The sequence below is a fragment of the Macaca fascicularis genome, chromosome 1, assembly GCF_037993035.2.
Source record: "Macaca fascicularis isolate 582-1 chromosome 1, T2T-MFA8v1.1".
NCBI lineage: Eukaryota > Metazoa > Chordata > Mammalia > Primates > Cercopithecidae > Macaca > Macaca fascicularis.
In genome coordinates this window covers 134,136,790-134,163,928 of record NC_088375.1, presented here as the reverse complement: position 1 = coordinate 134,163,928, position 27,139 = coordinate 134,136,790, and the positions used below count along the sequence as shown (strand labels likewise).

The 27,139-nt window shown below is 39.1% G+C and overlaps 1 protein-coding gene across 24 annotated transcripts in view; it reads right to left on the bottom strand.

The window, feature by feature from the left end:
• The window catches only part of DBT (dihydrolipoamide branched chain transacylase E2), a 106,239-nt gene that overhangs the window by 78,446 nt on the left and 654 nt on the right, over positions 1-27,139 (bottom strand). For 6 of the 24 annotated variants that reach the window (XR_012417233.1, XR_012417231.1, XR_012417230.1 and 3 more), the window contains exons 3-5: positions 26,721-26,889; positions 12,064-12,141; positions 2,948-3,071 (exon numbers count right to left, since the gene is read on the bottom strand). Coding sequence is in view for 13 of the 24 variants with exons in the window: in XM_074000714.1 (XP_073856815.1) it covers positions 2,948-3,071; positions 12,064-12,141; positions 26,721-26,831 (313 nt within the window). In the remaining 11 variants the exon portion in view is untranslated. Of the gene's footprint in view, positions 1-2,947; positions 3,072-10,924; positions 11,582-11,672; positions 11,809-12,063; positions 12,142-26,720; positions 26,890-27,139 lie in introns of those variants that run through there. The other 18 variants (XR_012417266.1, XM_015432232.4, XM_074000772.1 and 15 more) reach the window with 9 other exon arrangements.

Genomic DNA, 27,139 nt, shown 5'->3' with positions numbered 1-27,139 from the left:
CCTTCCTTCCTCCCTCCCTCCCTCCCTCCCTCTCTCCCTCCCTTCCTTCCTTTCTCCCTCCCTCCCTCAGGATGACTCTAGGTTTCCTTCTTTCCTTCCTTCCTTCCTTCCCTCCCTCCCTTTTCCTTCCTTCCTTCCTTCCCTCCCTCCCTCCCTTTTCCTTCCTTCCTTTCTTTCTCCCTCCCTCCCTCCCTCCCTCCCTCCCTCCCTCCCTCAGGATGACTCTAGGTTTCCTTCTTTCCTTCCTTCCTTCCTTCCTTTCCTTCCTTCCTTCCTTCCTTCCTTCCTTCCTTCCTTCCTTCCTTCCTTCCCTCCCTCCTTCTCTCCCTTTTCCTTCCTTCCCTCCCTCCCTCCCTTTTCCTTCCTTCCTTCCTTTCTTCCCTTCGTCCCTCCCTCCCGATGACTCTAGGTTTCTAGCTTCCCTCCCCTCCCTTTCCCTCCTGATCCCATCCCTTCCCTTCCCTTCCTCCTCCTCCTTCTCTTCTTTTTTCTTTTGTTTCCCCTCCCCTCTCCTTCCTTCCTTCCTTCCTCCCTCCCTCCCTCCCTCCCTGCCTCCCTCCCTCTCCCCTCCCCTCCCTTTCCCTCCCCTCCCCTCCTCTCCCCTCCTCTTCTCTTCTCTTCCCTTCCCTTCTCTTCTCTTTGACATGGTCTAACTCTGTTGCCCAGGCTGGACGGCAGTGGCATGATCACAGCTCACTGTGGCCTCAACCTCTGGGGCTTAGGTGATCCTCCTACCTCAGACTCCTGAGTAGCTGGGACTACAGGTGTGGACCAACATGCTCAGCTGACTTTCTAAATTTTTTTGTATAGACAGGGTCTCACATCAATGGTTAAGTTAGGCTAGTCTAGCTTAATGATTTGCTGAGTTAGGAAATATCAGAAGGAAAAGAGATTTGTAGAAGACTGAGTTTTGGGGACAATGGAATGGAGATGTTTTGTTAGCAGTTGGTGAGAGATCTGAGTTACAGCTACAGATTCGGAAGTGTTCAATGAGGTGAGAGTTGAAGGCATGTGTGTAGACGTAGTACAAGAAGAGAGGGCAAAGGATGGGATTCTATGAGAAACTGAAGTTTAAAACAGAAGCAGAAGAAGAGGAACCTTAATAAGTGTCCAGAGTAAGCAGTATTAGTATATGTAAGCAGTATTAGCATACGTAAGCAGTATTAGTATACCTAAGCAGTATTAGAATATGTAAATATTTTACATATTCTAATTTATTTAATCCACCCAAGTATAAGGATCTTTGTTTTGTGTACCGATATATACCAAGCACCTAGAGCAGTGCCTTGGAACACAGGTGATCAATAAATATTAATTGTTGAACGAATGAATTCTCACAAGAATACAATTAGCTAAATACCATGATTACTCCCATTTCCCAGATGGTAAAACTTGCTCGAAGTTGCACTGCTAGTAATTTGTAGACCTGGAATCCAAGTAGCCTGGAACTGGTGTATCCAGGAACCCAAAGCTCGTAAGTGTTTACAGACTGGACCAGGAAGTTGAAGTATTTACTTGAATGACCTCTATTTTCTCCGGGAAGTAACAAAAAAAGATCAACTTTAAAAAATGGAAATGTTTGTAAAAGTAGTGAAGGTAAAGTTTACATATCTTAGGCTACAGTGGAGGATGACATAGAAAAAGCATGGAAGATGACTGGGAACAGTGGCTCACACCTGTAATCCCATCACTTTGAGAGGCGAGACCTTGTCTCAAAAAAAAAAAGAAAAGAAAGAAAGAAAGAAAGAAAAGGCATGGAAGGCCGGGTACAGGGCTCATGCCTGTAATCATGGCACTTTGAGAGGCAGAGGCGGGAGGATCTCTTGAATCCAGGAATTTTAGACCAGCCTGGACACTGTGACAACACCCTGATAAATAAACAAAGTAGCCAGGTGTAGTGATGCACTCCTGTAGTCCCAGCTACTCAGGAGGTCGAGGCAGGAGGATCATTTGAGCCCAAGAGTTTGAGGTTACAGTGAGCTATGATTGTGCCACTGCACTCCAGCCTGAGTGCAGACAGAGTGAGGTCCTGCCTCAAAAAAAACAAAAACAAAAACAAAAACAAAAAAACAAACAGCATGGAAAGGCTGACTTGGGGTCTGCCTGGAATTCCCCCATTTTTCATTGCCAGCACGAACTAAGCTCCCATGTATCTGTCAAAAACTTAATGGTGTAACAAAAGTCTAGGGTTCTTTACCAGGGTTCTAAATAGAACATCAGGAAAAAAACAGTTCTTATGCCCTTGCCAAATCTAATACTTAATCCTTCAAGTTCCTTACAGAGGGTAGAAAAAGCTGGGGAAAAGGTAAGTAAATGGTAAAAGTCAGGGAACTTTCTATTTAGGACTAAATCAGGCTGGTTTCATCACACCATGTTCACATGATAGATTAAGTGCTTCCTTCAACAAACAATACCACAATATGTACAACAACACAAAGATACTTCTATTGTCAACAATTTACCTTGACTGAGAAAGTCATATCAATGCTGACTATTGCACTTAGATGAGCCAGATGATAAATAGATGGCCCAACACAACCCATTCCCAACATTATAAAGACACAAGTGCTGGGTGAGATAAGTTAATGCCTGCAATCCCAGCTCTTTAAGAAGCTGAGGCAGGAGTATCACTTGAGCCCAGGATTTCAGGTTATAGTGAGCTGTGATTGTACCACTGCACTCCAACCTGGGCAACAGAGTGAGATCCTGTCTCTAAAAAAATTTTTCTTTTAAAAAGGGGTACCGGTGTTAAGGAAAGTATGTAAAAAAGAGGGATGAGAAAAAAGAAAGTGAGAATTGGGAAAATGTGGGGAGATGGGAAGGGCCCGGCTAGAAATACAGAGTCAACTTTTTTTTAGTTTAAAAAGTCTCAATCAACTACTAAAAAATATTACTGAATGAGGTACAAAACATTATTTTATACGTGTTACTTTGAAATCATACTTACCAGCAGTTGTTTTCAGGAAGTGATGTGGATGACTATACTTGAATGAAGGATAACCAAAGAAACACACATAATTTGGCTTCAAAACATGAACATTACCACATGTTTGAAAATAGCGAACACAAATCTACAGATGAGAAAACAAAAAGTAAAACCATTTATAAATGATTACACTGGCTTATCTCTAAGTATAAACTGAATTTCAATTCTATTCTAAAAGTAGAACCATTATCACAATAGAAATATGATATCCTTAGATTTAGATTTGTTACATTTATGATCCTTGCTCAAAATTCCTTCTGAAAGTAAAGACATTTTAACAGTGTATTCTGTATAAATACATCAGCTTATAGGTATGCTTCAATCATTGGACTTCCTGAACTAAAACTACTAAAGAATTCTAAAGTAACAGTTAGCATCTAAAAACAATGAAACACTTGTATAGTATGATACCCTCAAGTTTACTTATAGTAACTTACAGATGACTGTTTAGCATTCACTATTTTACATAGTACCTTAGTATACTATTATTTAAAAACCTCTTATAGAAATCAGTAGGCCCAAAAGTATTCAACTCTACATATTAAAACCTAAGTGTCTGAAAGGTATTGTGTGTGTGTGTGTGTGTGTGTGTACATGTGTGTATTTGAGACAGGGTCTCACTCTGTTGCCTGGTCTGGAGTGCAGTGGTGCGATCACAGCTCACTGAAGCCTCGACCTTCTAGGCTCAAGGGCTCCTCCCGCCTCAGTCTTCCAAGTATCTGGGACCACAGGTGCATGCCACCCCACCCAATTAATTTTGTTTATTATTTGTAGAGATAAGGTCTCACTATGTTGCCCAGGCTGGACTTGAAGTTCTGAGCTCAAGCAATCTTCCCATCTCAGCCTCCCAAAGTGCTAGAATTACAGGTGCGAGCCACCACGCCAGGCCATAATATCTTATTTTGAAAGTTAATATTTTAATGCTATTAATACCTAACTACATCACACTGTAAACATAAACTACAGAAATGTATTTACTTATTTAATTTTAAAATCCTGAGCTTACTTCTCTGCAGAAATTTCTAACCTTCTTAGCATAAGAATACTGATAAGTGAAACTTATTCATGTATGTAACAGAGTCACTTTTACTTTAAAAAAAAAATCATGTACATTAGTGGTGATTCGCTCTTAAAGGCTATGTTATAATAAACATTATATAGTACAGTTATGTTTTAATACGTATTTATAAACTAGAATTTTTGTTTTATTCTGATAGTAAATAACATAAAATTAAAAGTTTGGTTTCCTGACAAGAACAATACATTTAAATTCATATGTTTTACTTTAAATTTCAAGCTATTACTGATTTCTGAAGGCAAAGAAAAACTGAAGATCCCTTTCCTAAAACATAAATAATCTTAAATCATTCATCTTAACTTTAGAGATCACCCTAAATCAACTAATCCTTATAATATCTACATTTTATTCTTATTAACATTAATATTCAGGAAATACAAAGCCTAACTAAAATAATTAAAATTGATAGCTTAAAACTAGAAGACAATGAAAGAATTCTCTTTCCCAAACATTTCCATTTTGTTTGTCCTTGCTTTCTCCTTCAGCTCCCATAATCCTGACTCTTGGTCAATAATCAAATCAAAGGAGTGAATCAACCTGTTTCATCAGACATAAAACTTAGGGACAATAAAGGAAAGTTTTGAAGTATATAGATCCACCTTAATTTAAATAAAATTATTGATATTTTTAAAACGTTTGAAAGAAAATTAAACTATTAGAAGGTCTTACCTTCAACAACAACACAACTCCTGTTGAGCTATTCATGGGTCAGGGGCAGCACAACCACCAAGCTTAACATTTATCGAGTGCCTCCCAAGTGCTGAGTACTTTCAAAGCCTTTTCAGACAGACCAGGCACGGTGGCTCTTGCCTGTAATCCCAGCACTTTGGGAGGCTGAGGTGAGTGGATTGCTTGAGGTCAAGAGTTCAAGACCAGCCTAGCCAACATGACGAGACCCCCTCTTTACTAAAAATACAAAAATTAGCTGGACGTGGTGGCACACACCTGTAGTCCCAGCTACTCGTGAGGCTGAGGCACAAGAATCACTTGAACCTGGGAGGTGGAGGTTGCAATGAGCCAAGATCACACCACTGCACTTCAGCCTAGGTGACAGAGAGAGACCTTGTCTCCAAAAGAAAAATAGTCTTTTCAGACATCATCTTTTTTGTTGTTGTTTTTTATTTTGAGATGGAGTTTTGCTCTGTCACCCAGGCTGGAATGCAGTGGCACAATCTCAGCTTACTGCAACCTCTGCCTCCTAGGTTCAAGCAATTCTTGTGCCTCAGCCTCCCAAGTAGCTGGGACTACAGGCATGTGCCACCATGTCCAGCTAAACTTTTTTTTTGTATTTTAGTAGAGATGGGGTTTCATTATGTTTCCCAGGGTGATCTCGAACTCCTCAGCTTAGGCAATCTGCCCACCTTGGCCTCTCAAAGTACTAGGATTACAGGCATGAGTCATGATGCCCAACCCAGACATTTTTATATCTTACAATTTCCCTGTGGAACATACACGTTAACCCTCTTCAACACACAGGAAACTGATGGGAAAGGTGAAGTAATTTGTCCAAGGTCACACAGCAAATAAGTGGAACAATCAAGCTCTGAAGCTAAGTAAATTTGATGTCAAAGACCCTAGAAGTAGGAGAAATAATCCCTAATTTCAAAGAGTTTACAACCTATGTGAGAAAATAAACACACGCACACACACACACAAACATACTCAAGCATGGACATGCATGCTCTAACTTTTTGTAATAAGAGACATAACCTTCTTCAATATAATCCATAGGTTCACAAAAAAAAAAAAGAGGCACAGGCAGTAAGTGATAAAGGAGTTTAAGTAGGCCGGGCATGGTGGCTCACGCCTGTAATCTCATTGCACTCCAGCCTAGGCAACAAGAGCAAAACTCTGTCTCAAAAAAAAAAAAGGAGTTTAAGTAAAGGGGTCTGGTGGGTTTTTTTTCACATTAGTGTGACCTGGGAAGGCTTCTTGGGGGAAGATTTAAGCTGCACTGTGCATAATAAGCCTCCATAATAAAAGAGCAGAAGGGCACTTTTAAGGCAGAGGAAACAGCATAAATAAACTACAGCAGAAATTTACTTAGCATATCTGCTGGGACACTGAGCAGCTTGATTTGGTTTGACCAAAGGTATAAAAGAGAGCAGTGGAAATAGCTCAAGGAGGAAATGGTTGATGACTATAATATCAGTATAAGGAGTTTGAGCTCATACATTATGGGTTATTGAAGAAAAAGGATTAGGATATTAGTAGTGGTTTACTGAATAGATTACAACAGATAAAATCTGGAGAGAAAGGGAGAAGTCAAGAAACTATTACATACCAAAATTATCAAAAAAGGATCTTTTTTTAAAAAAGAAACTATTACCATATTCCTCTCTTATCTCCTTATGGGCAGTGGACACGTTCGAGACCCCCCCCCGAATACTGAATCCTACATATTCTACATATACCATGTTTTTCTTATACATACATACCTATGATAAAGTTTAATTTATAAATCAGACACAGTAAGAGAGTAATAACTAACATCATAAAATAGAAAAATTATGATAATATACTTTAATAAAGGTTTTATGAATGTGGTCTCTCTCTCAAAATATCTTACTATACTGTGCTCACCTATTTTCAGACTGCAGTCGACTATGGGTAACTGAGACCGCAAGTAAGAAGAAGAGAGTACTGTATAGTATCTGAAGGGGAGAGTACTGTGTAGTATCTGAGACGCAAAGCAACAGGCTCCTGACTGAGGTAATTAACAGTAGAAAAAGAAAAAAAGCAACAAAAGTACCATAGGCAGTATATGATTAATATAATAGTAATTGAATGGCTATGAGGAGAAGGCTAAAAGCACTGTGAAGTTGCTGAATAGACGGATTAACAGGCAACAGGAAAGAGGAGAAAAAACAATTTTTCAAGCTAGAATTCTAAATTTTTTTTCTAGAAGCAGACTATTAGACTAGTAAATTATATTTTTAAATTTTCTTCAGAGACAGGGTTGGCAGGACGCAGTGGCTCACACCTGTAATACCATCTCTAAAAATAATAATAAAATAAAGACAGCGTCTCACTTTTTTGCCCAGGATGGTCTTAAACTCCTGGGCTCAAGCAATCCTTCTGTCTCAGTCTCCCAGAATGCTAGGATTACAGGTGTGAGCCACCACACCCAGCTAGACTAGTAAATTAAGCATAAGGATTTAAACCTCCAATTTTAAAAAGGCATGCTTATAGAATTACCAGTTTTATATATTTTATATTTGAAGCAATTCTAAATTCATGTACGAACAATACTAAAGACACCTAATTCTATGGGGACCATCTGTACCAATTTGCCTGAGGCGACACCCAATTCACCCCTAGTAATTCAAGGCAATTATTAATAACACCATTTTCATTCTCAAATATATCCTGGTTGAACAACTACACATGTAGTCTAACTCTTAATGCAATTGTTTGACTAAAATAGGTCTTTCCTTGATTTTAAAAAATAATTCAGCCAGGTGTAGTGGCTCATGCCCGTAATCCCAACATTTTGGGAGGTCAAAGTGGAAGGATCACTTGAGCCCAGGAGTTCAAGACCATTCTGGGAAATGTAGTGAGACCTTGTTTACTAAAAATCAAAATAATTAGCCAGGTGTGGTGGTGAATGCCTGTAGTCCCAGCTACTTGGGAGGCTGAGGAAGGAGGACCACTTGAGCCCAGGAGGTCAAGGCTACAGTGAGCCAAGATCATGCCACCACACTCCAGCCTGGGCAACAGAGCAAGAACCTGTCTCAAAAATAATAATGAATAAAATAAAAAATTAGGCCAGGCACAATGGCTCACGCCCATAATCCCAACACTTTGGGAGACTGAGGCAGGCAGATCACGAGGTCAAGAGATCAAGACCATCCTGGCCAACATGGTGAAACCCCATCTCTATTAAAAATACAAAAATTAGCTGGGCGTGGTGGCACATGCCTGTAGTCCCAGCTACTCAGGAGGCTGAGGCAGGAGAATCGCTTGAACCCAGGAGGCGGAGGTTGCATTGAGCTGATACTGCGCCACTGCATTCCAGCCTGGCAACAGAGTGAGACTCCGTCTCAAAAAATATAAAAATAAAAAATTAATAATTCAATATCACAACCAGGACAGAAAAACACAAAGGGAAATAAAACTATTCACCAAAGTAGCATATTAAGGAAATATTTAATAATAATTCAATAGGCAGCTGTTAAGCACTCCTAAAGTCAGACATTGTACTGGACTTGGAAATGCAAAGCTAAATAAGATGCAATATATAGTTCCTGAATTCAAATTGCTTACACTTTACTACAGGAAGACAGACACAACAGAAAAATTCCAAATGGCATGATTAATCAAGAGTCAAATGCATGATGTCCTAGGGAAATGTAAAACACAACATTATAAAGCTATTTTAATAATTTACTGCAGGGGTAAGAGCTGTTTTTGCTTACAACTTTTTACAAAAGTTTAAAAGCCTGACTTTTTTCTACTGAGTCGTTTAAAAAATATTTATGAGCACCTACAATGTGCCAGGCACTTGGGATTATACAGACAACAAAACAGATGCAATTTCTTCCCTTATAGAATGCACAGTCCAGTGAAAGGTAAAGGTAAACAGGTGATTATAACACGTGCTATAATGAAGGAAATAGAGTGTGTTAAGGGAACCTAGCTGGAGAAAGTTATGTTGAAGTAAGACCTGAGGGATGAGTAGGAGTAACCCAGGGGATGAGGGATGTTGCGATGCGGCCACCGGGGAGTAAGGCAAGAGTCTTTAAAGCAGAGGAAATACAAGTGCAAAGGTCTGGAGTAAAGGTCTGGAGTTGAGAGAGAAAGCACAGTGTGTGTGCAATTAACTCAAGTTGTTCAACAGAGTTCTAGTGTAGTTTAGTGTGTAATAAGGGTGGAGAAGTGTCAGAGTTGGGGGTAGGATGGGTAGGTTTTGGTAAGGAATGAGGTCTAAGAGACTAGAAAAGTCCAGATCATAAATTGCCTCATAGTCATTTGAATTTTGGACATTTTGCTGAAGGCAGTTTTAAGCAAGAAAATGACATTATCAAATGTCTCTTACTTTATAAGATCACTCTGGCTACACTATGGAGAATGGGTTGGAAAAATGACAAGACCACTGGAGGCATATAATCCAGTTAAGAAGGGCCAAGAAATCTCCAGTTGAGGGCAGGGTGAAAAAATCATGACTAGATTTCTTCAGAGAGAATTACAGGCTCAAATCAAGAGAAACTGGGCCAGGGCAGTGGCTCATGCCTGTAATCCCAGCACTTTGGGAGGCCAAGGTGGGAGGATGACCTGAGGTCAGGAATTCAAGACCAGCCTGGCCAACATGGCAAAACCCTGTCTCTACTAAAATTACAAAAATTAACCAGGCATGGCGGTGCGTGCCTGTAGTCCCAGCTACTTGGGTGGCTGAGGCAGGAGAATCGCTTGAACCCGGGAGGTGGAGGTTGCATTAAGCCGAGATTGAACCACTGCACTCCAGCCTGGGCAACAGATCAAGACTCCTCCCCAAAAAAACAAAAACAAAAACAAAAATTAAGAGACACTGGTTTGAGGGTTCAGTTCTAGAGCCTGGGGAGTCTGACCTGCTTTGAAGCTTTATGGCAGACACTGTGAGAAGACTAAAGACAAGCTTTTCTGCTGGGCATGATGGCTTACGCTGTAATCCCAGCACTTTGGGAGGCCAAGGCAGGTGGATCACTTGAGGTCAGGAGTTCGAGACCAGCCTGGCCAACATAGTGAAACCCCGTCTCTACCAAAAATACAAAAATTATCTGGGCATGATGGCATGTGCCTGTAGTCCCAGCTATTTGGGAGGCTGAGGCAGAAGAATCACTTGAACCTGGGAGGAGGAGGTTGCAGTGAGCCAAGATCGCACCACTACACTCTAGCCTGGGTGACAGAGAGAGACTCCATCTCAAAAAACAAAAAAAAAAAGAAAGAAAAAAAGAAAAAAACAAACAAACAAAACACACAAGTGTTTCTAAGCTCCCTTGTGCTAGCAGTGGCCATGTAACACTGTTCTGGTCAATGAGACTGGAACCTCGTCCTCTTCCTCCTTCCTGCCTTGAACATAAAATAAGAAGTTGTAGCAGCCCTCTTGTAAACAGTAGGAAAAGGACAAATGAACTACTAGGGAAATGACGACATTGATGATCGTAAGCCACTGAACGCGAGCTGACATCTAATTGGGGATGCTCTGTATGCACGGATAATTTCCTGTTTATTGGTTGGGTTTTTAATTGCAGCTGGATAACATCACATACATATGAAACTGGAGATTTCCAGGACAGTAGGATATATGGGTTTGGAGTAGACCTGGTTGGAAGACTGGGGAACTTTTGAACTCATCAGCATAGATGGTAACTATATCCAAAGAGTGGATGGGATAACCCAGAAAGTGGGAAAAGTGCAGAGGGCCAAAGTCAGAGCCCTTTAGAAAGAGCAATATTTAAAAGGTGGGTAGGGAAAGAGGATATTAGGATGAAGTGGCCAAATATGAAGAAAGAATAATATTGGGAGACTGGTGTCACAGAAAACAAGAATGGAAAGCTCTAGAAAGAAGAGAGACCAATATATGTAAGTGTTGCTGAGAAGAGCTTTCTTCTCCTGGTTATCTCTTACTTATCCTTCTTAAATCTCAAGTCATACAGTATCCTCTGGGAACTCCTCTGACCCCCAAGTCCGCCATAGGTGTCTACTCCTGTGTGTTCCTGTAGTTCTAGGCACTTGTTCCATCACAGTACTTCTCATGCTGGCTTGTAATTTCTTAATATCTGTCTCCCTCTCCTTTGTCCTCCACCACAAGGTTGTAATCTCTTGAGAAGGAAGATATGATGTCTATTTCATATTTGTATCTCCAGTGCCTAACACAGTACCTGGTACATAGCAGGCTCTTGAAAGTTTTTGTAAGATCGGGGTCACCAAGGCAGGAACATCTAGGGAAAGGGAGAGGGGGCAGGAAGAAGAAACACTAAGCAAATAGGGTGAAATAATATCATTACCGGGATGTGTCAGTGCTTGGTGCTAAGACTGGGAGAAAGAGAGGGAAGTGCAGGGGAGACGGTGGTGGGTCACAGCCTTGGTGACAAAAGGGTAGGAATGGTATGTGGTGCGGACGTAGAAGTACAAGCCAAAAGAGTGCAACACAAGCCGCTCAGTTATTCGGAAGCAGGGCCCCCTGGTGATATTCTATAACTTGAACGGCCTCTTCCTCTACACATTGTAAATTCCTTGAGGGCAGGGGTTGTGTTACCAGTGTTTGGCATACTGTGGGTACGCAATAAATGCTAAACGAATATATCTCTGGATCCACAGCGCCTATCACCAATGCCTGGCATCTGGAAGGGGCTCAATGAAACGCCAGCTGGGCCTCGGTGTACAGATGAAGCCGGAGGACGGCTGAGTCGTTGCAGAAGCGCTTCCAGGTAAGGGGAGGGAGTGGGTCTCCACTCCAGACTAGTCGACTCGCTCCGTTCTCTGCCCTTTATTTTGCATGCATCCCTTCACCTCTCCATCACGCGTGCCCTGGACGCCTGGCACCGGAGGAGAAAGAAACACACCACTCTTGGATGACTCCGGACAAATCACTCCTTCCCGGCCTCAGATCTGCCCAAACCCGCTTACCAGCTTCCCCGCATTCCTGCTCCAGGTTCTCAGCATACGGACTGCAGCCATCTTACCCCGGAAATGACAGCTGCGCCGCAAACCCGAGAGACTCTCCGCGGCGCGACCTATCAGAAGATGGGAGACGCTCCTCCCCCTGGGCGACCAATAGGGAGGGAAGAAACGAGCCTCCCACCCAACAGCCAACCAGGGAGTAGGGCGGGGCCTGAGCTAAAGCCTAAGGTTGGGGACCCCGCGAGGAGGGAAAAGAGCCTGGGGGATGGAGGCGGGGCAGAGGGCAGCCCAAATTTAACACTGCTGTGTAAATACGGATGCACCAGAGATAATCTTTTTAGTGTATGTGATGGGGGAAATAGAGAGTGTTAAGGAAACACAAAGGAAAGGTACTTACCTCAAGAAAGTTATGTTGCAGTGGGACCTGAGGGATGAGGTAGAAAACATTCCTCTTCTTCATTTGTAATGCAACCGCCTGAAGTACAGAAAATAGAATATATCTATATGTTGTAGCAAGGCTCTGGACAACTAGTTGTTTCACAAGTCCATACAGCAGTACTTTCCAATGACTGCCTTTTTTTTTACTCCCATTTAGTGTTTTTGATTACCAAAATTGGCTAATCATTTTTTTTCATGAAAGATGAACATTACCTAATGTCTAAAATAAACATGTTACCATCTTTCTTTTTACAGATGCTGTCAGATGCAGCTAACTAACATACGCAATACATGTCACAGACATATGATCTTGATTTACTTGTCTCTTGAAGAAATGTCAAATTCGGGTCAAGTAGAACTGGTAAAGAAAAGATCAGAACTTTCTTTTAAAAGGCAATCTTCCTCAGAGCAACTAGGAAACCAATTTCTGGAAATGTCCAGGATGACATTAGACTGTTACTGCTTCTTACATGGGAATGAAAATCTGCACAGATGTCTAAGGAATTACAGAGAAAAAAACTAGAACAAATACATTTTAAATCCTCAACATTGAAGATTAGTGGTTATGAAACAAAATCTCAGGTATTTCACAACTTCATTGTTTAATATGACCCAAACACTTTTTCTTCTCATTTGCCATTTTATGTATTACACACCTACACACATACACACACAAAATCACTACAAACAATAAATCTTATTATCTTTTCTGTTTGTTTGTTTGTCAGAGATAGGGTCTCTTGGGCCAGGCGTGGTGGCTCATGCTCATAATTCCAGCACTTTGGGAGGCTGAGGCAGGCAAATGGCTTCAGCTCAGAAGTTCAAGATGGGATCTCGTTCAGCTCAGAAGTTCAAGATGGGATCTCAGAAGTTCAAGATGTTGCCAGGCTGGTCTCAAAGTCCTGGTCTCAAGTGGCGATCTTCCCATCTCAGCCTCCCAAAGTCCTAGGATTACAGGCATGAGTCACTGGGCCCAGCCTAAATAGTTATCTTTATCAGAAAATCTGGACTAGTCAAAAGAATTTCAAGTTTTTACATTTCCTTAAAAATGTTTATAGACATTATCAATGTATTTGATAATCCCACAAGCATGTGTTTGTATAAAAAGCAGTGGCAGTTGTACCTTTGAAGTGAATCATCTCCCTTCCAAGGTGCTGCTGTACAACTTTCTTCCCCCTGATTTCCTTTTTAACTATACCTGCTCCTCAGAAGATAACTAGTTTATTTTCCTTTACCGTCTTTTTATCTCAATGGATTCTTGCTTCTATATTCAGTATGTGTCCTTATCTTTCATTCCAGCATCTGGAAAGAAATACACCATCTATTCCCTAGTTAATTCTTTTATTCGAGTTTGAAAGTAACAAAGACCCCATTTCTTCTCTTTTTTTAAATTTAAAAATGACCAGTTATGACCCACCAATTCCACTCCTGGATAGCTATGTAAGAGAAATGACAACAGTGTTCACACAAAGACTTGTATAGGAATAATTATAACAGCATAATAGCTATTCTAGAAATAGCCCAGATGTCCAGTAACAGGTGAATAAACAAAATGTGGTACATCCATATACTGAAATATTATTCATCCATAAAAATGACTGAATTAGCAATAATTGCTATGACATGGATGAATGTGAAAAAAATATTATGCTAAGTAAAAGAATGCAAGCACAAAAAGTCACGTATTACATGATTCCATTTCAATTAAATGTCCAGAAAATGTTGATTTATAGAGATGAAAAACAGATAGTTTTAGTTTATATTAATTACATAAGATTATATTAGTATTATTAATTAATAAGGTTAGAATTAGAAAACAAATTAGCCTGGGGCTAGAGGTGGAAGGGGTAGTGATTGCAGAGGCAAGAGAGATTTTTTGTGTGTGTGGTGATGAAAGTTTCCTCTTGCCAGTTTGTGGCAATGATTGCATAATTCAAAAATCTTTGAAGTATACACTTAAGACAAGTGAATTTTATGGTATGTAAAGTATACCATAATAAAGCTGTTAAAACTGTGTTACATGGAAGAATAATGAACATATGAATAAAAACAAATACATAAGGCTGGGCGCGGTGGCTCATGCCTGTAATCCCAGCATGTTGGGAGGCGGAGGTGGGTGATGAGGTCAGGCGTTCAAGGCCAGCCTGGCCAACATAGTGAAACCCCGTCTCTACTAAAAATACAAAAATTAGCCAGGAATGGTGGCACGTGCCTGTCGTTCTAGCTAATTGGGAGGCTGAGGCAGGAGAATTTCTTGAATGTGGGAGGCAGAGGAGGTTGCGGTGAGCTGAGATTGTGCCACTGCACTCCAGCCTGGGCAACAGAGCAAGACTCCATCTCAAAACAAAACAAAACAAATACATACATCACATAATAATATAACAAAAACTCTTGAACCTACCACTCAACTTTAAGAAATAGAACCTACGGAAAAACACATCATGTAGGTTGTCTAAAAATAAAATACATTCTAAACTACAAAAAAAGAAATAGAATCTTTCCTGTTAGTGAAGATCACTGTCTGCTCCTTCCTTTACCTCTCCCCTCCATAAGCGTTACCTTGAATTGTGTTTATCATTCCCTCGTTTCTTCTAGAATTGATCACATATACATATATGGATGGATGCCTAGCAACATATTATTTACTTTTGCCTGTTTTTGAGTCTCATAAAAATGGTATCAAACTATATATATCTTTCTGTAACTAGTGTTTCCGACATGATTTATTTATCCATTCTCTACTGAGTGGATATTTGTGCTGTTTCTAGTTCTTTGCTATTACCATCAGTGCTGTTATGAACATTCTTGATCATTACTCCTGGTGCATGTTCTAGAGTTTCTTTAGCACAATGCTTCTCAGACATAAATGAGCATTCATAGCAACTGGGTATCTTGTTAACATGCAGATTCTAATTCAGTAAATGTGGGTAGACCTGACATTCTGCATTTCTAACAAGCTCCAGGTGATACAAATGCTATTGGTTAGCCAACTACACTTTGATTAGTAAGCTCAGGATAAATACCTAAAAATTGAATTGTTGAAACGGGGATTATGTTTATCTTCAAGTTTACTCTAGATAATATGAAATTGCTTTCCAGCGTGATTGTACAAATTACATGCCTAGCTGCTGTATGTTTATTGTTCCTCATGTGATATTGTCAGATTTAAAATCTTCCCCCAATTTAGTAATTATAAAATGGTATTGTAATCTTAATTTGAATTTCTCTGATTATTAATAAAGTTCAGCATGTTCCTACATGTTTATTAGCCATTCTTAGAGTGCTTGCTCAATTGTTGATATTTCGAAGATGGGTTGTCTATGTTACTTTCTATAAATGTGGGACGGAATAAGATGAAACAATTTATCCTTAAGGAAATGACTGTGGGACTGGTACAGTGGCTCTGTAATCCCAGCACTTTGGAAGGCCAAGGTGGGAGGATCGCGTGAGCTCAGGAGTTTGTGACCAGTTTGGGCAACATGGCAAAACCCCATCTCTACAAAAAATTAGCTGGGGGTGGTGGCGCGTGTCTGTAGTCCCAAGGAACTGAGGCGAGAGGATCACTTGAGCTCTGGAGCTCGAGGCTGCAGTGAGTTATGATTGCATCACTGCACTCCAGCCTAGACAACAGGGCAAGACCCTGTCTCAAAAAAAAAAAAAAAAAAAAAAAAAAAAGAACATGACTGTGGCTTCATTAAATTGACACCCTGCTCTATTCTATTCTGGAATTCTCCAGAAAGAGTGAAGTTTACCAAAACGCAACATGCTAATTAATGAAGGTCTTAGATTACTTGTTTGGCTCCTGGGTGTGACTTGACTGGTATCTGAGGATGACCTTCTGAATTCTAAGTGGTCAGGAGATAAATGTAGCCTAGAGTCAGCCCCTGCATTGACCATTACCCCAAAATGTACCAACATGTGCTTGCCTGAGCTACTGTAGTTTAACTATTTATGAATTTTTTGTATTTCTTAGTAGAGACGGGGTTTCACCGTGTTAGCCAGGATGGTCTCGATCTCCTGACCTCGTGATCCACCCGTCTCGGCCTCCCAAAGTGCTGGGATTACAGGCTTGAGCCACCGCGCCCGGCCTGAGGACTTTTCATAGCTTAAGTATTTAAATGCCATTACTTATTTAGAAACTGTTTCAATATATGCTTAGTCAACCATGTTAATATAGACTTGTATGTATTGTATATAATATCGATATATATTTTGTTTAATATGGATAGTTTGTAGTGATTCATTAAGAGTTTGAATTATATATAGATCTGCCTCTTTTTTGCCTATCATGGGCAAGTTTCAGTTTTCTTATGTACAAGATGAGACTGACATTGATAATACCTTCCCTACCATCTTCAATATACTTTCAGGGATATTTTGAGGATCAAAGGAATTCAAGTATCTTGATACTACTTTGCATGATGAAAGAGTCTATATAAATACAGTATTAATATATTGGATGACTCATCAAGAAGACAAATAACAAATGTTGGCAAGGGTATAGGGAAAATGAAACCCTTGTATGTACACTGTTGGTGGCAATACTTGTAAACTGGTACAGTTTCATGGCTGAACAATACTTCACTGTATGTATTCTTTATTTTTGCTTGTGAAAATAGAAGTTCCTCAAGAAATTAAAAATAGAACTACCATATGATTCAACAATTCCTCTGTGAGCATAAACCCAAGGGAAATGAAATCATTAAGTTGTAAAGGTATCTGTAGCATTATTCACAATAGCTAGGATATGCGAACAACCTAAGTGTCTATTGATGAATGCATCAACAAAGGAAGTGTGGTTTATGTAAAAAAGAAAAAAATTTAAAATAAAATAAAATGCTTGTCCATGCTTTTTGCCCATTTTCCCTCTATAATGTATCTTTTTCTTGTTGTTTAGTTTAGGAGTTCCTTATATATTCTGGATTCTTCTAATCCTTTTAATATACAGGTGTTGCTAATACTTTCTTCCAGTTTGTGACATGTCTTTGCCTGCTTTTTTGAAAGCGTCCTTTGATGCACAGAGTTCTTAATTTTAATGTAGTTAAAATATATTCATCTTGTCTTTTTTTGAGGCAAGGCTTCACTCTGTCACCCAGACTGGAATGCAGAGTCATAATTACAGCTCACTACAGCCTTGAACTCGTGGACTCCAGCAGTCCTCTTGCTTCTGCCTTCCTAGTAGCTGAGACTACAGGTGCACACCACCACATGCAACTAAGTTTTTTTAAAAATTGTTTTGTAGAGACGGGGTCTCACCATGCTGCCCAGGCTGGTCTCAAACTTGTGGGATCAAGCGATCCTCCCACCTTGGCCTCCCAAAATGCTGGAATTTCAGGCTTGAGCCACCGTTCACAGGCCAAAAGTATTTATCTTTTATTTATAATTAGTGCTTTTTATGTCTTGAGAAATACATCCCACCTGGTGCAGTAGCTGATGCCTGTAATCCCAACACTCTGGGAGGCCGAAGCAAGTGGATTGCTTGAGTCCAGGAGTTCAAGACCAGCCTGGGCAGCATGGCAAGACCCCATCTCTACAAAAAGTACAAAAATTAGCTAGGCGTGGTGGCACATGCCTGTAGTCTCAGCTACTCTGGAGGCTGAGGTGGGAGGATTGCTTGAGCTTGGGTGGTTGAAGCTACAGTGAGCCATAATTGTGCCACTGCACTCCAGCCTATGTGACAGAGCAAGACCCTGTCTCCAAAAATAAAAAAAGGAAAAAGAAATACTTTACAATCCAAAGGTCTTAAAGGTAGTGTGTTATATTTCCTTCACATGTCTTTTCTTTTGCAATTTTAAAAATTGAGATAGCAATCACATACCTTAAATTCACCCTTTAAAAGTGTAAAATTTAGTGATTTTTTGGTATATTAAAGTTCTGTAACTATTACCACTATCTAATTCCAGAACATTTACATCACCCCTCGCCAGAATAAACCTCACACCCATTAGCAATCACTTCCCATTCTGAATGTACCCCCACAGCCCTTGACAACCACTAATCTACACTGTCTCCATAAATCTGCCTATTCTAGACATTTCATATACCTGGAATGATACAATATGTGGTCTCTTGTGACTGGCTTCTTCAGTTAGCTTCTTTCACTTACGTTCTCAAGGTTCATCTATATTACAGCATGTATCGTATCAGTACTTCATTGTTTTTCATGGCTGAACAATACCTCATTGTATGGATATACTTTATTTTTTGTTTATATACATATCAGTTGATAGGCATTGTTAAAAATAAAAATAAAAGTAGGCCAGGCATGGTGGCTCACACCTGTAATCTCAGCAGTTTGGGAGGCTGAGGCGGGAGAATCACTTGAGCCCAGGAGTTGGAGACCAGCCTGAGCAACATGGCGAAACCCTGTCTCTACCAAAAATATGAAAATCAGCAAGGCATGGTGGCATGTGCCTATAGTCTCAGCTACTCAGGAGGCAGAGGTGGGAGGATTGTGTGAGCCCCAGGAGGTCAAAGTTGCTGTGAGCCGTGATCACATCACTGCACTCCAGCCTGGGTAACAAAGTGAGACCCTGTCTCCTGTCTCAATAAACAAATAAAAATAGAGCCACAGTTTAGATCTCTGAAGGCCAAACTACCCAATGTAACTAAAACTTAATCCATCCTGATTTCCCCTAACCCTAAAGATAAACAAAACATAAAGGTAAGCTTTTTGTCTGTATCAGTATGATTTTATGAAATTAAACTAATCAGCTATGATAAATCAGCTTAAACAGCTCAACATGTCTTTAAAAAAATGACAGCCAGTCATGAAAAAAGTTACAATGTTGCTTCCTGTATGCTCTATAAACTGTGCTGTAATTGCTATAAAATGAGACCTGGCTGGGCTAGGTGGCTCATGCCTGTAATATCAGCAATTTTGGAGGCCAAAACAAGAATATTGCTTGAGGCCAGGAGTTCAAGACCAGCCTGGGCTGTTAACATAGCAAGACCCTGTTTCTATTTATATAAATTTAAATTTTTTTTTAAATTGAGACTTCATGCCATTTTCCAGTTTGAGGTCTCTCCAGTTTGCAAACTGTCTTGTATGCACAATGAACTCTTAAAATTATAACTTGATCTATTTTGACATTTGTGTTGTTTCCACTTTTTGGATCATGAATAATGCTACCATGAACATTCATGTACAAGCTTGTGTGGGGACGTGTTTTCATTTCTCTTCGGTGAATATCTAGGAGTAGAACTGCTATTTAGGTTACATGGTAATACTATGCTTAACTTTTTGAGGAACTGCCAGAATATTTTCAAAAGGGGCTGCAACATTACATTTGTACTAGCACAGTGTATGAAGGTTCTGGTTTCTTCACATCCTTACCAACAGTGGTTATTGCCTGTCTTTTTTATTACAGCCATCCTGGTGGATGAGAAGTAGTATTTCATGGTGATTTTGATTTGCATTCCCTTAATAATTAATGACACTGAGCAACTTTTCATGTGCTTATTGGCCATTTGTTTATCTTCTTTGCAGAAATGTCTATTTAAATCCTTTGCTTGTGTCTTTTTGTTTATAACTTTTTTTTTTTTTTTTTTTTTTTGAGACAGGGTGGTCTTGCTCTGTCGTCCAGGCTGGAGTGCAGTGTTGCAATCATAGCTCACTGCAGCTTCCAGCTTGTGGGCTCATGCTCAAGCCGTCTTCCTGCCGCAGCCTCCCAAGTAGCTGGGAAGATAGGCACATGCTAACATGCCTGGCCAATTTATTATTTTTTGTAGAGGCAGGGTCTTACTATGTTGCCCAGGCTAGTCTTGAACTTCTGGGCCCAAATGACCCATGTGCCCAGGCTTTTGCTTAACTTTTAAGAGTTCTTTGTATATTCTGGATCCTAGACTCTTACCATACAAAAGATTTATCTATCTATTTTTTTTTAATTGTTTAAAATTTTTTGTAGAGACAGGGGTCTCTCTATGGTGCTCAGGCTGGTCTCAAACTCCTGGCCCCAAGGGATTCTCCTGCCCTGGCCTCCCAAAATGCCAGGAATACAGGGATGAGCTACCACACCTGGCCCACATATATGATTTTAAAATATTTTCGTCCATTCTGTGGTTTGTCCTCCCACTTTCTTCATGGTATCCTCTTGCTAATAAATTTGGTATAAACAAAAATAAAGATAAAATAGTCTCTGAAGCACAAAAGTTTTTAATTTTAATTAAATTGAAGTTCGATTTATCTAATTTTTTCTTTAGCTGCTTGGGCTTTTGGTATCATAACGCAGAAAAAAAATGGGCTAATCCAAAGTCATGACAAATTACATCTGTTTTATTCTAAGAGTTTTATACACACTTTCAGGTCTTACATTTAGGTCTCTGATCCATTTTGAGTTAATTTTTGTATATGGTGTGAAACACTTAAATCTTTAAATCATCTTGAAATGTTTTTTTGTGTATGGTGTAAGATAGAAATTCAATTTCATTTTTTCCTCATAGTTAACCCATCATTCCAGGGCCATAAATGGGAGTTCCTCTTTTCCCACGAATCTGCCATAGAAAATCTGTCTCTGGGTTCTGAGTAGTCTATTTGTCTGTCACCATCTCAGTTTCACATGATCTTACTTGAGCTTTATAGTAATTCTGGATTTATATAGGACAAGTAGGCTCCACCTCATTCATTTGTAAGTTATTCCTGCCCTTTTGGTCTTTCATATAAATTTGAGAATCAGTATGTCAGGATCCTTTAAAAAGTCGTGGTATGCATTTGATTGGAATTTCATTGAAACGGTATTTTCAATAATATGTCTAAAGGTTCCTTTTGGGTTTTCTATGTAGGCAGTCACATCATTAAGGTGACATCATAACTAAGGTGTTGTTTTTGCCTGTCCTATCTTATGTCTTTTTTCTTTCTTGTAGACTCTGGTAGGACTTCTACCATCTCTTTTAAAAAAGCCATAATAGTGGGCATTCTTATCTGGTTAATAATCTTAAAAGGGAGGAGCCTAATATTTTACTACTAAACATGATGTTTGCTTGACTCCCAGTAGGGCTGAAAAAAGAAATGAAATTTGCTGTTGAATTTTTGAGATGCCATTTGTTATGGTTTGGCTCTGTGTCCTCACCCAAATCTCATGTCAAGTTGTAATCCCCAAATGTCAGGGGAGGGACCAGGTAGGAGGTGATTGGATCATGGGGAAATCCCTTGCTGTTCTTGTGATAGTGTGTTCTCATGAGATCTGGTTGTTTAAAAGTGTGTGGCAATCCCCCTACCTTGCCCCCACCTCCTCTCTCTCTCTCCTACCACCATGTAAGTACATGCCTTGCTTCTCCTTTGCCTTCTGCTATGATTACAAGTTTTCTGAGGCCTCCCCAGTCATGCAGAACTGTGAGTCAATTAAATCTCTTTTCTTTATAAATTACCTAGTTTCAGGTAGTTCTTTATAGCAGTGTGAAAATGGACTAATATACCATTAGTAACACTAAGGCAGTTTTATCCCTAGGTTTGCTTGATTTTGTTTCATCATAAATGGATTTTTTTTCCCCAAAAACCTTTTTCTGCATCTATTGGTGTGATCTTAGGTTTTTGATACATCAGCATATTTTTCCAATTTTAAATTGATCTTCAATCCCAACTTGGTTACAATGTGTTGTATTTTACAAACATTGTTGAATTTGGTTGTAAATATTTTGACTGAGACTGGTGCATCTAAATTAAAAATAAAGTCGACCTATAATTTTTCTTCCCCAAGTTGTCTTTGGTTTTAGCATCAAGATCATACTAGCCTTATAAAATGAACTGGAGAGGTATATGTCTTTTTCATATTACCTGGGAGAGTTTATATGAATTCAGAATGGTCTGCTCCTAGAAAACTTGGTACATTTGGCCAGTAACACCCTCTGGACCACCTTCCTGCCTCACTCTCCTCCTAACTATTAGTTCAGTTAAATTTAATAGTGATAGTACATATAGGGCTTTCTATTAATATTATGATACTTCTCCTTCCAGTTCTTTTAATCACGTTTTTAATTGTCTCATTTATGTCATAAAGTCTTAAAGTTTTTACAGTTTGTTTCAACCAAGATCCAGATTACTACCATCTTTTTTTTTTTTTTTCATGCAATCTATTTGTTGAAGAAAATGGGTTTATTTCTTTTAGAGTCAGTTTTGCTAAGTGGTATTTTTCAATAAATTTGTATATGTCATCTAAATTTTCAAGTTAATTGGCAGAAAGTTGTACAGAGTATTCCCCTGCTTTAAACCAAATCTCTGTTGCATCTATACTTATGTGCTCTGTTTTCTAATATTGTTTATTTGCACCTTTTTTTCTTGATCAGTCTTGTCATTTTATCAGTTTTTAAAATAAAGAGTCAACTTTGTTTTGTAATTTTAAAATTTCTGCTTTAATATTTAATATCTCATCTTTCTTTGGATTTATATTCCAAATTTTTTTACTTTTTTTTTTTTTTTTTTTGAGACGGAGTCTCATTCTGTTGCCCAGGCTGGAGTACAGTGGTGTGGTCTCGGCTCATCACAACCTCTGCCTCCCGGGTTCAAGCGATTCTCCTGCCTCAGCCTCCTGAGTAGCTGGGATTACAGGCACCTGCCACTACACCTGGCTAATTTTTGTATTTTTAGTAGAGATGGGGTTTCCCCATATTGGCCAGGCTGGTCTTGAACTCATGACCTCGTGATCTGCCTGCCTTAGCCTCCCAAAGTGCTGGGATTACAGGCATGAGCCACTGTACCCGGCTCCAGTTCTTTTAACTTCTTAAAAGTCATTTTACTCATTAATTTTCAGCCTTTCTCTTTTCCTTTTTTTCATTTTTGTTTCTGTTTTTGTTTGTTTGTTTTTTGTTTTTTTTTTTTTTTGCGATGGAGTCTTGCTTTTTTGCCCAGGCTGGAGTGCACTGGTACAACCTTGGCTCACTGCAACCTCTACCGCCCAGATTCAAGCAATCCTCCCACCTCAGCCTCCCGAGTAGCTGGGACTACAGGTGTGCACCACCACACCCAGCTAATTTTTGTATTTTTAGTAGACACGGGGTTTTCCCACATTGGCCAGGCTGGTCTCAAACTCCTGACCTCAAGTGATCTGCCCACCTCAGCCTCCCAAAGTGCTAGGATTACAGGCATGAGCCACTGTACTTGGCCCTTTCTCTTTTTCTAATAGTAATATTTAGTGACATAAACTTCTGTTAATTATGTACTAGTTTCATTACATTCATAGATTTTGATTCATAGAACTTTCACTCTTGTTTAAGTATTTTTATAATTTTCTATTATTTATTCTTTTATCCACATATTATATAGAAGTGTTATACATTTTTTTAGTTGTTGTTTTAGTTGTCTTTTTAAGAATTAATTTCTAACATAATTGCCATTTTGGTCAGGGAAAAAACTGTATGATACAAAATCTTTGGTTTTTTTTTTTTAAACTTGCTTTATAGCTTTGTCTTTTTTTTTTTTTTTTTTTTTTGAGACAGGGTGTCACTTTGTCACCCAGGCTGTACTGCAGTGTCATGGTCATGGTTCACCGCAGCCTCAACCTCAACCTCCTGGGCTTGTGATCCTCCCACCTCAGCCTCCCAAGCAGCTGCAACCACAGGTGCATGCCATCACACCTGGCTAATTTTTTTGTGATTTTTGTAGAGACAGGGTCTCACTATGTTGCTCAGGCTGGTCTTGAACTCCTGGGCTCAAGTGATTATCCTGCCTTGGCCTCCCAAAGTGCTAGGATTATAGGCCACTTAACCTTGTCATTCTTTATAAAAATTTCATGAGTTCTGGAGGAAAACATGTAATACAAAATAATTGAAGGTTTTATATATATATATATATATATATATGTAAATGACCAATTATGTATGTATATAATTGCCCTTAGATCAAGTTTATTAGTTGTTTTATTAGTTGTCTTGTCTTTCCTAAATTTTCATTTGCTTGATCTATAAATAATTGAGCTAAAATTTCACAATATGGTAGTGGATTTACCAGTTTCTTCAATTTCTGACTTACATACTTTGAAGCTATTTATTACACACAAAGGTTTGAATAACTATTTTCCTGGGGAACGCAATTTTTATTATTTTGTAGTGACTGTTTTTGGTCAACGATAATGCTTTTTGTATTAAAGTCTAATTTAACACAAAATATAGGTATACCACTAATATAGGTATACCACCTTTCTTTTTGTTGGCATTTATATGGTGTATCTTTTCCATCTTTTTATTTGCAACCCCTCACCATCCTTAATGTTTTTGGTGCATCTCGTGTAAATGGCACATTTTTTTCAACCAATCTCTGGCTTTTTCATTTTGTAAATTTGTGGGTATGTGTCTTCCAACAATCTCTGGCTTTTCATCAGCAAGTGTATTTACTTTCATTGCTACTATTGATACATATTAATTTATTTATATTTTGTTACTTTAGTGTTTTCTTTTCATTTTTTTTTAAATGCTCATTATGGTATTAGGTTTTTGTTCATTTAATCTGTATTTTCCCGTTAGCCCATTTTTTCCTTTGGCTGGATTAGAAGTTATACACTTACATGGTTATCCTTGAAACTTTACCTTGTGTACTTATATTAAAGTCTTGAATTATGTCAACTCTATTAATTGATATCCTAACTGCAAAGAGAGACCTTAGAATTCTTTGTCATCCACCTCTCATCTTACATACTTTTGTTGTCTGGTGTTATTTCATGTGATGTTTGCTTAGATTCAACTATGTGTTTACATTTTCTTTGCCCATCACTTCTTCTTAGACTCTCCTTCTGAAGTAATTTTTCTTTCTGAAGTACATCCTTTAGAACTTCCTTTAGAAAGTGTAGATAGATGTTAAATTCATTTTCCATGTATCTGGAAATTATTTTATTTCTATACTTTAATTCTTGAAAGATGATTTTGCTGAGTACCCAATTCTAGGTTGAAGGTTATTTTCTGTCAGCATTCTGAATATACAATTCTACTCTTTCTGACTTCCATTGTTTTATTGAGGAATCAGTTATTGGTCTGTCATTTGTCATTAAAATAACCCAGGATTTAACCCAACTCTGCCACTTTATTGTTCTGTCATCTTGGCATGTCACTTCCAATTCCCTAGGCCTCAGTCTTTTGTTGACCAAAGAGAGATAAGAACACCAAACTCACAGCTTTGTTATGAACATTAAGACAGATCATGTATATGAAGGCACTACATAAGTGCTTATTATTACCACAGTGAGCTCATCTCTACATTATATTACTGTCTTGTTCTTTTTCCCCTACCACTGGAAGTAGTTAGAATGGGGCAAATGGGTCATAGCAAGGAATTCATAGCCAAAATTAGAAATAAAAAGGCAAGGCTTCTTCTGGGAAGGTTAAGTTTCTGTAATAGGACTCAAAGATGTGTTGTGGGAAGTCAGGGACCCTGAAAAGAGGGACTGGCTGGAGCCACAGCAGAGGAACAAAAATTGTGAAGATTTCATGGACCTTTATAAGTTCCCAAATAGTACTTTTATAATTTCTTATGCCTGTCTTTACTTTAATCTCTTAATCCTGTTATCTTCGTAAGCTAAGGAGGTACATCACCTCAGGACCACTGTGATAATTGTGTTAACTGTACAAATTGATTGTAAAACATATGTGTTTGAACAATATGAAATCAGTGCACCTTGAAAAAGAACAGAATAACAGCGATTTTTAGGGAACAAGGGAAGACATCCATAAGGTCTGCCTGCCTGAGAGATTGGGCAAAAAGAACCATATTTTTCTTCTTGCAGAGAGCCATAAATGGATGTGCAAGTAGGAGAGATATTGCTAAATTCTTTTCCTAGCAAGGAATATTAATATCAGTACCCTGGGAAAGGAATGCATTCCTGGGGGGAGGTCTATAAATGGCCGCTCTAGGAATGTCTGTCTTATGCAGTTGAGATAAGGACTGTGATATGCCCTGGTCTCCTGCAGTACCTTCAGGCTTACTAGGGTGGGGAAAAACTCTGCCCTGGTAAATTTGTGGTCAGACCAGTTCTCTGCTCTTGAACCCTGTTTTCTGTTATTTAAGATATTTATCAAGACAATACATGCACCACTGAACATAGACCCTTATCAGCAGTTCTGCTTTTGCCCTTTGCCTTGTGATCTTTGTTGGACCCTTAACAGTAGTTCTGCTTTTGCCTTTTGTCCTGTTCCCTCAGAAGGATGTGATCTTCGCTAGGCCCTTACTAGTAGTTCTGCTTTTTGCCTTTTGAAGCATGTGATCTTTGTACCTACTCCCTGTTCTTACACTCCTTCCCCTTTTGAAACCCTTAATAAAAACTTGCTGGTCTGAGACTCAGGTGGGCATCACGGTCCTACCAATATGTGATGTCACCCTCAGTGGCCCAGCTGTAAAATTCATCTCTTTATACTGTCTCTCTTTATTTCTCAGTTGGCCGACACTTATGGAAAATAGAAAGAACCTACGTTGAAATATTGGGGGCGGGTTTCCCCAATAAAGATGTCAGATGGGGTACAGCTTTTTAATATTCCATCCCTACCATCATTCCCTTACTTCAACTTCTCATTATCTCTTGCTGGATAATTGCATCATTGGTGTTTCTCCCTTCAGGCTCTTAAGCCTCTTATTTACCCTCCTCATACTGCCAAAGCCTGCATTCTAAAATGCAAATTTATTACTTCTGTGATTAATACCTTATGGCAAATTCCAGATTTGGTTAAGTACATAGTCTGTGTGTTCCCTAAAACATTCTCTGTCGCAAAGCAGCACAGTGTTGGTGTGCACATCAGACCACCCAGGTTCATATCTTAGTCTTCTAGTTAAAATTGTGTGACCTTGTAGCAAATAGTTTAACACAGGAAGCTGTAAAACAGTAAAAACAGTAAGTACTTTATCACGGTGTGAACGCATGCAGTGCACAACACCTAAGTGCTCAATAAATGTTGCCTGTTATTGTTAGAGAATATTATTAATATATTGTAATTGTCCCCATAATAAACTGTAAATAGATACAGTACATGTTAATTATTATTATTGAGGATGACATTGTAATTGATTACGTCTCAGTCTCTCCATTATACCTCCAATAACTTCGGGGGTAGACGCTGACTTA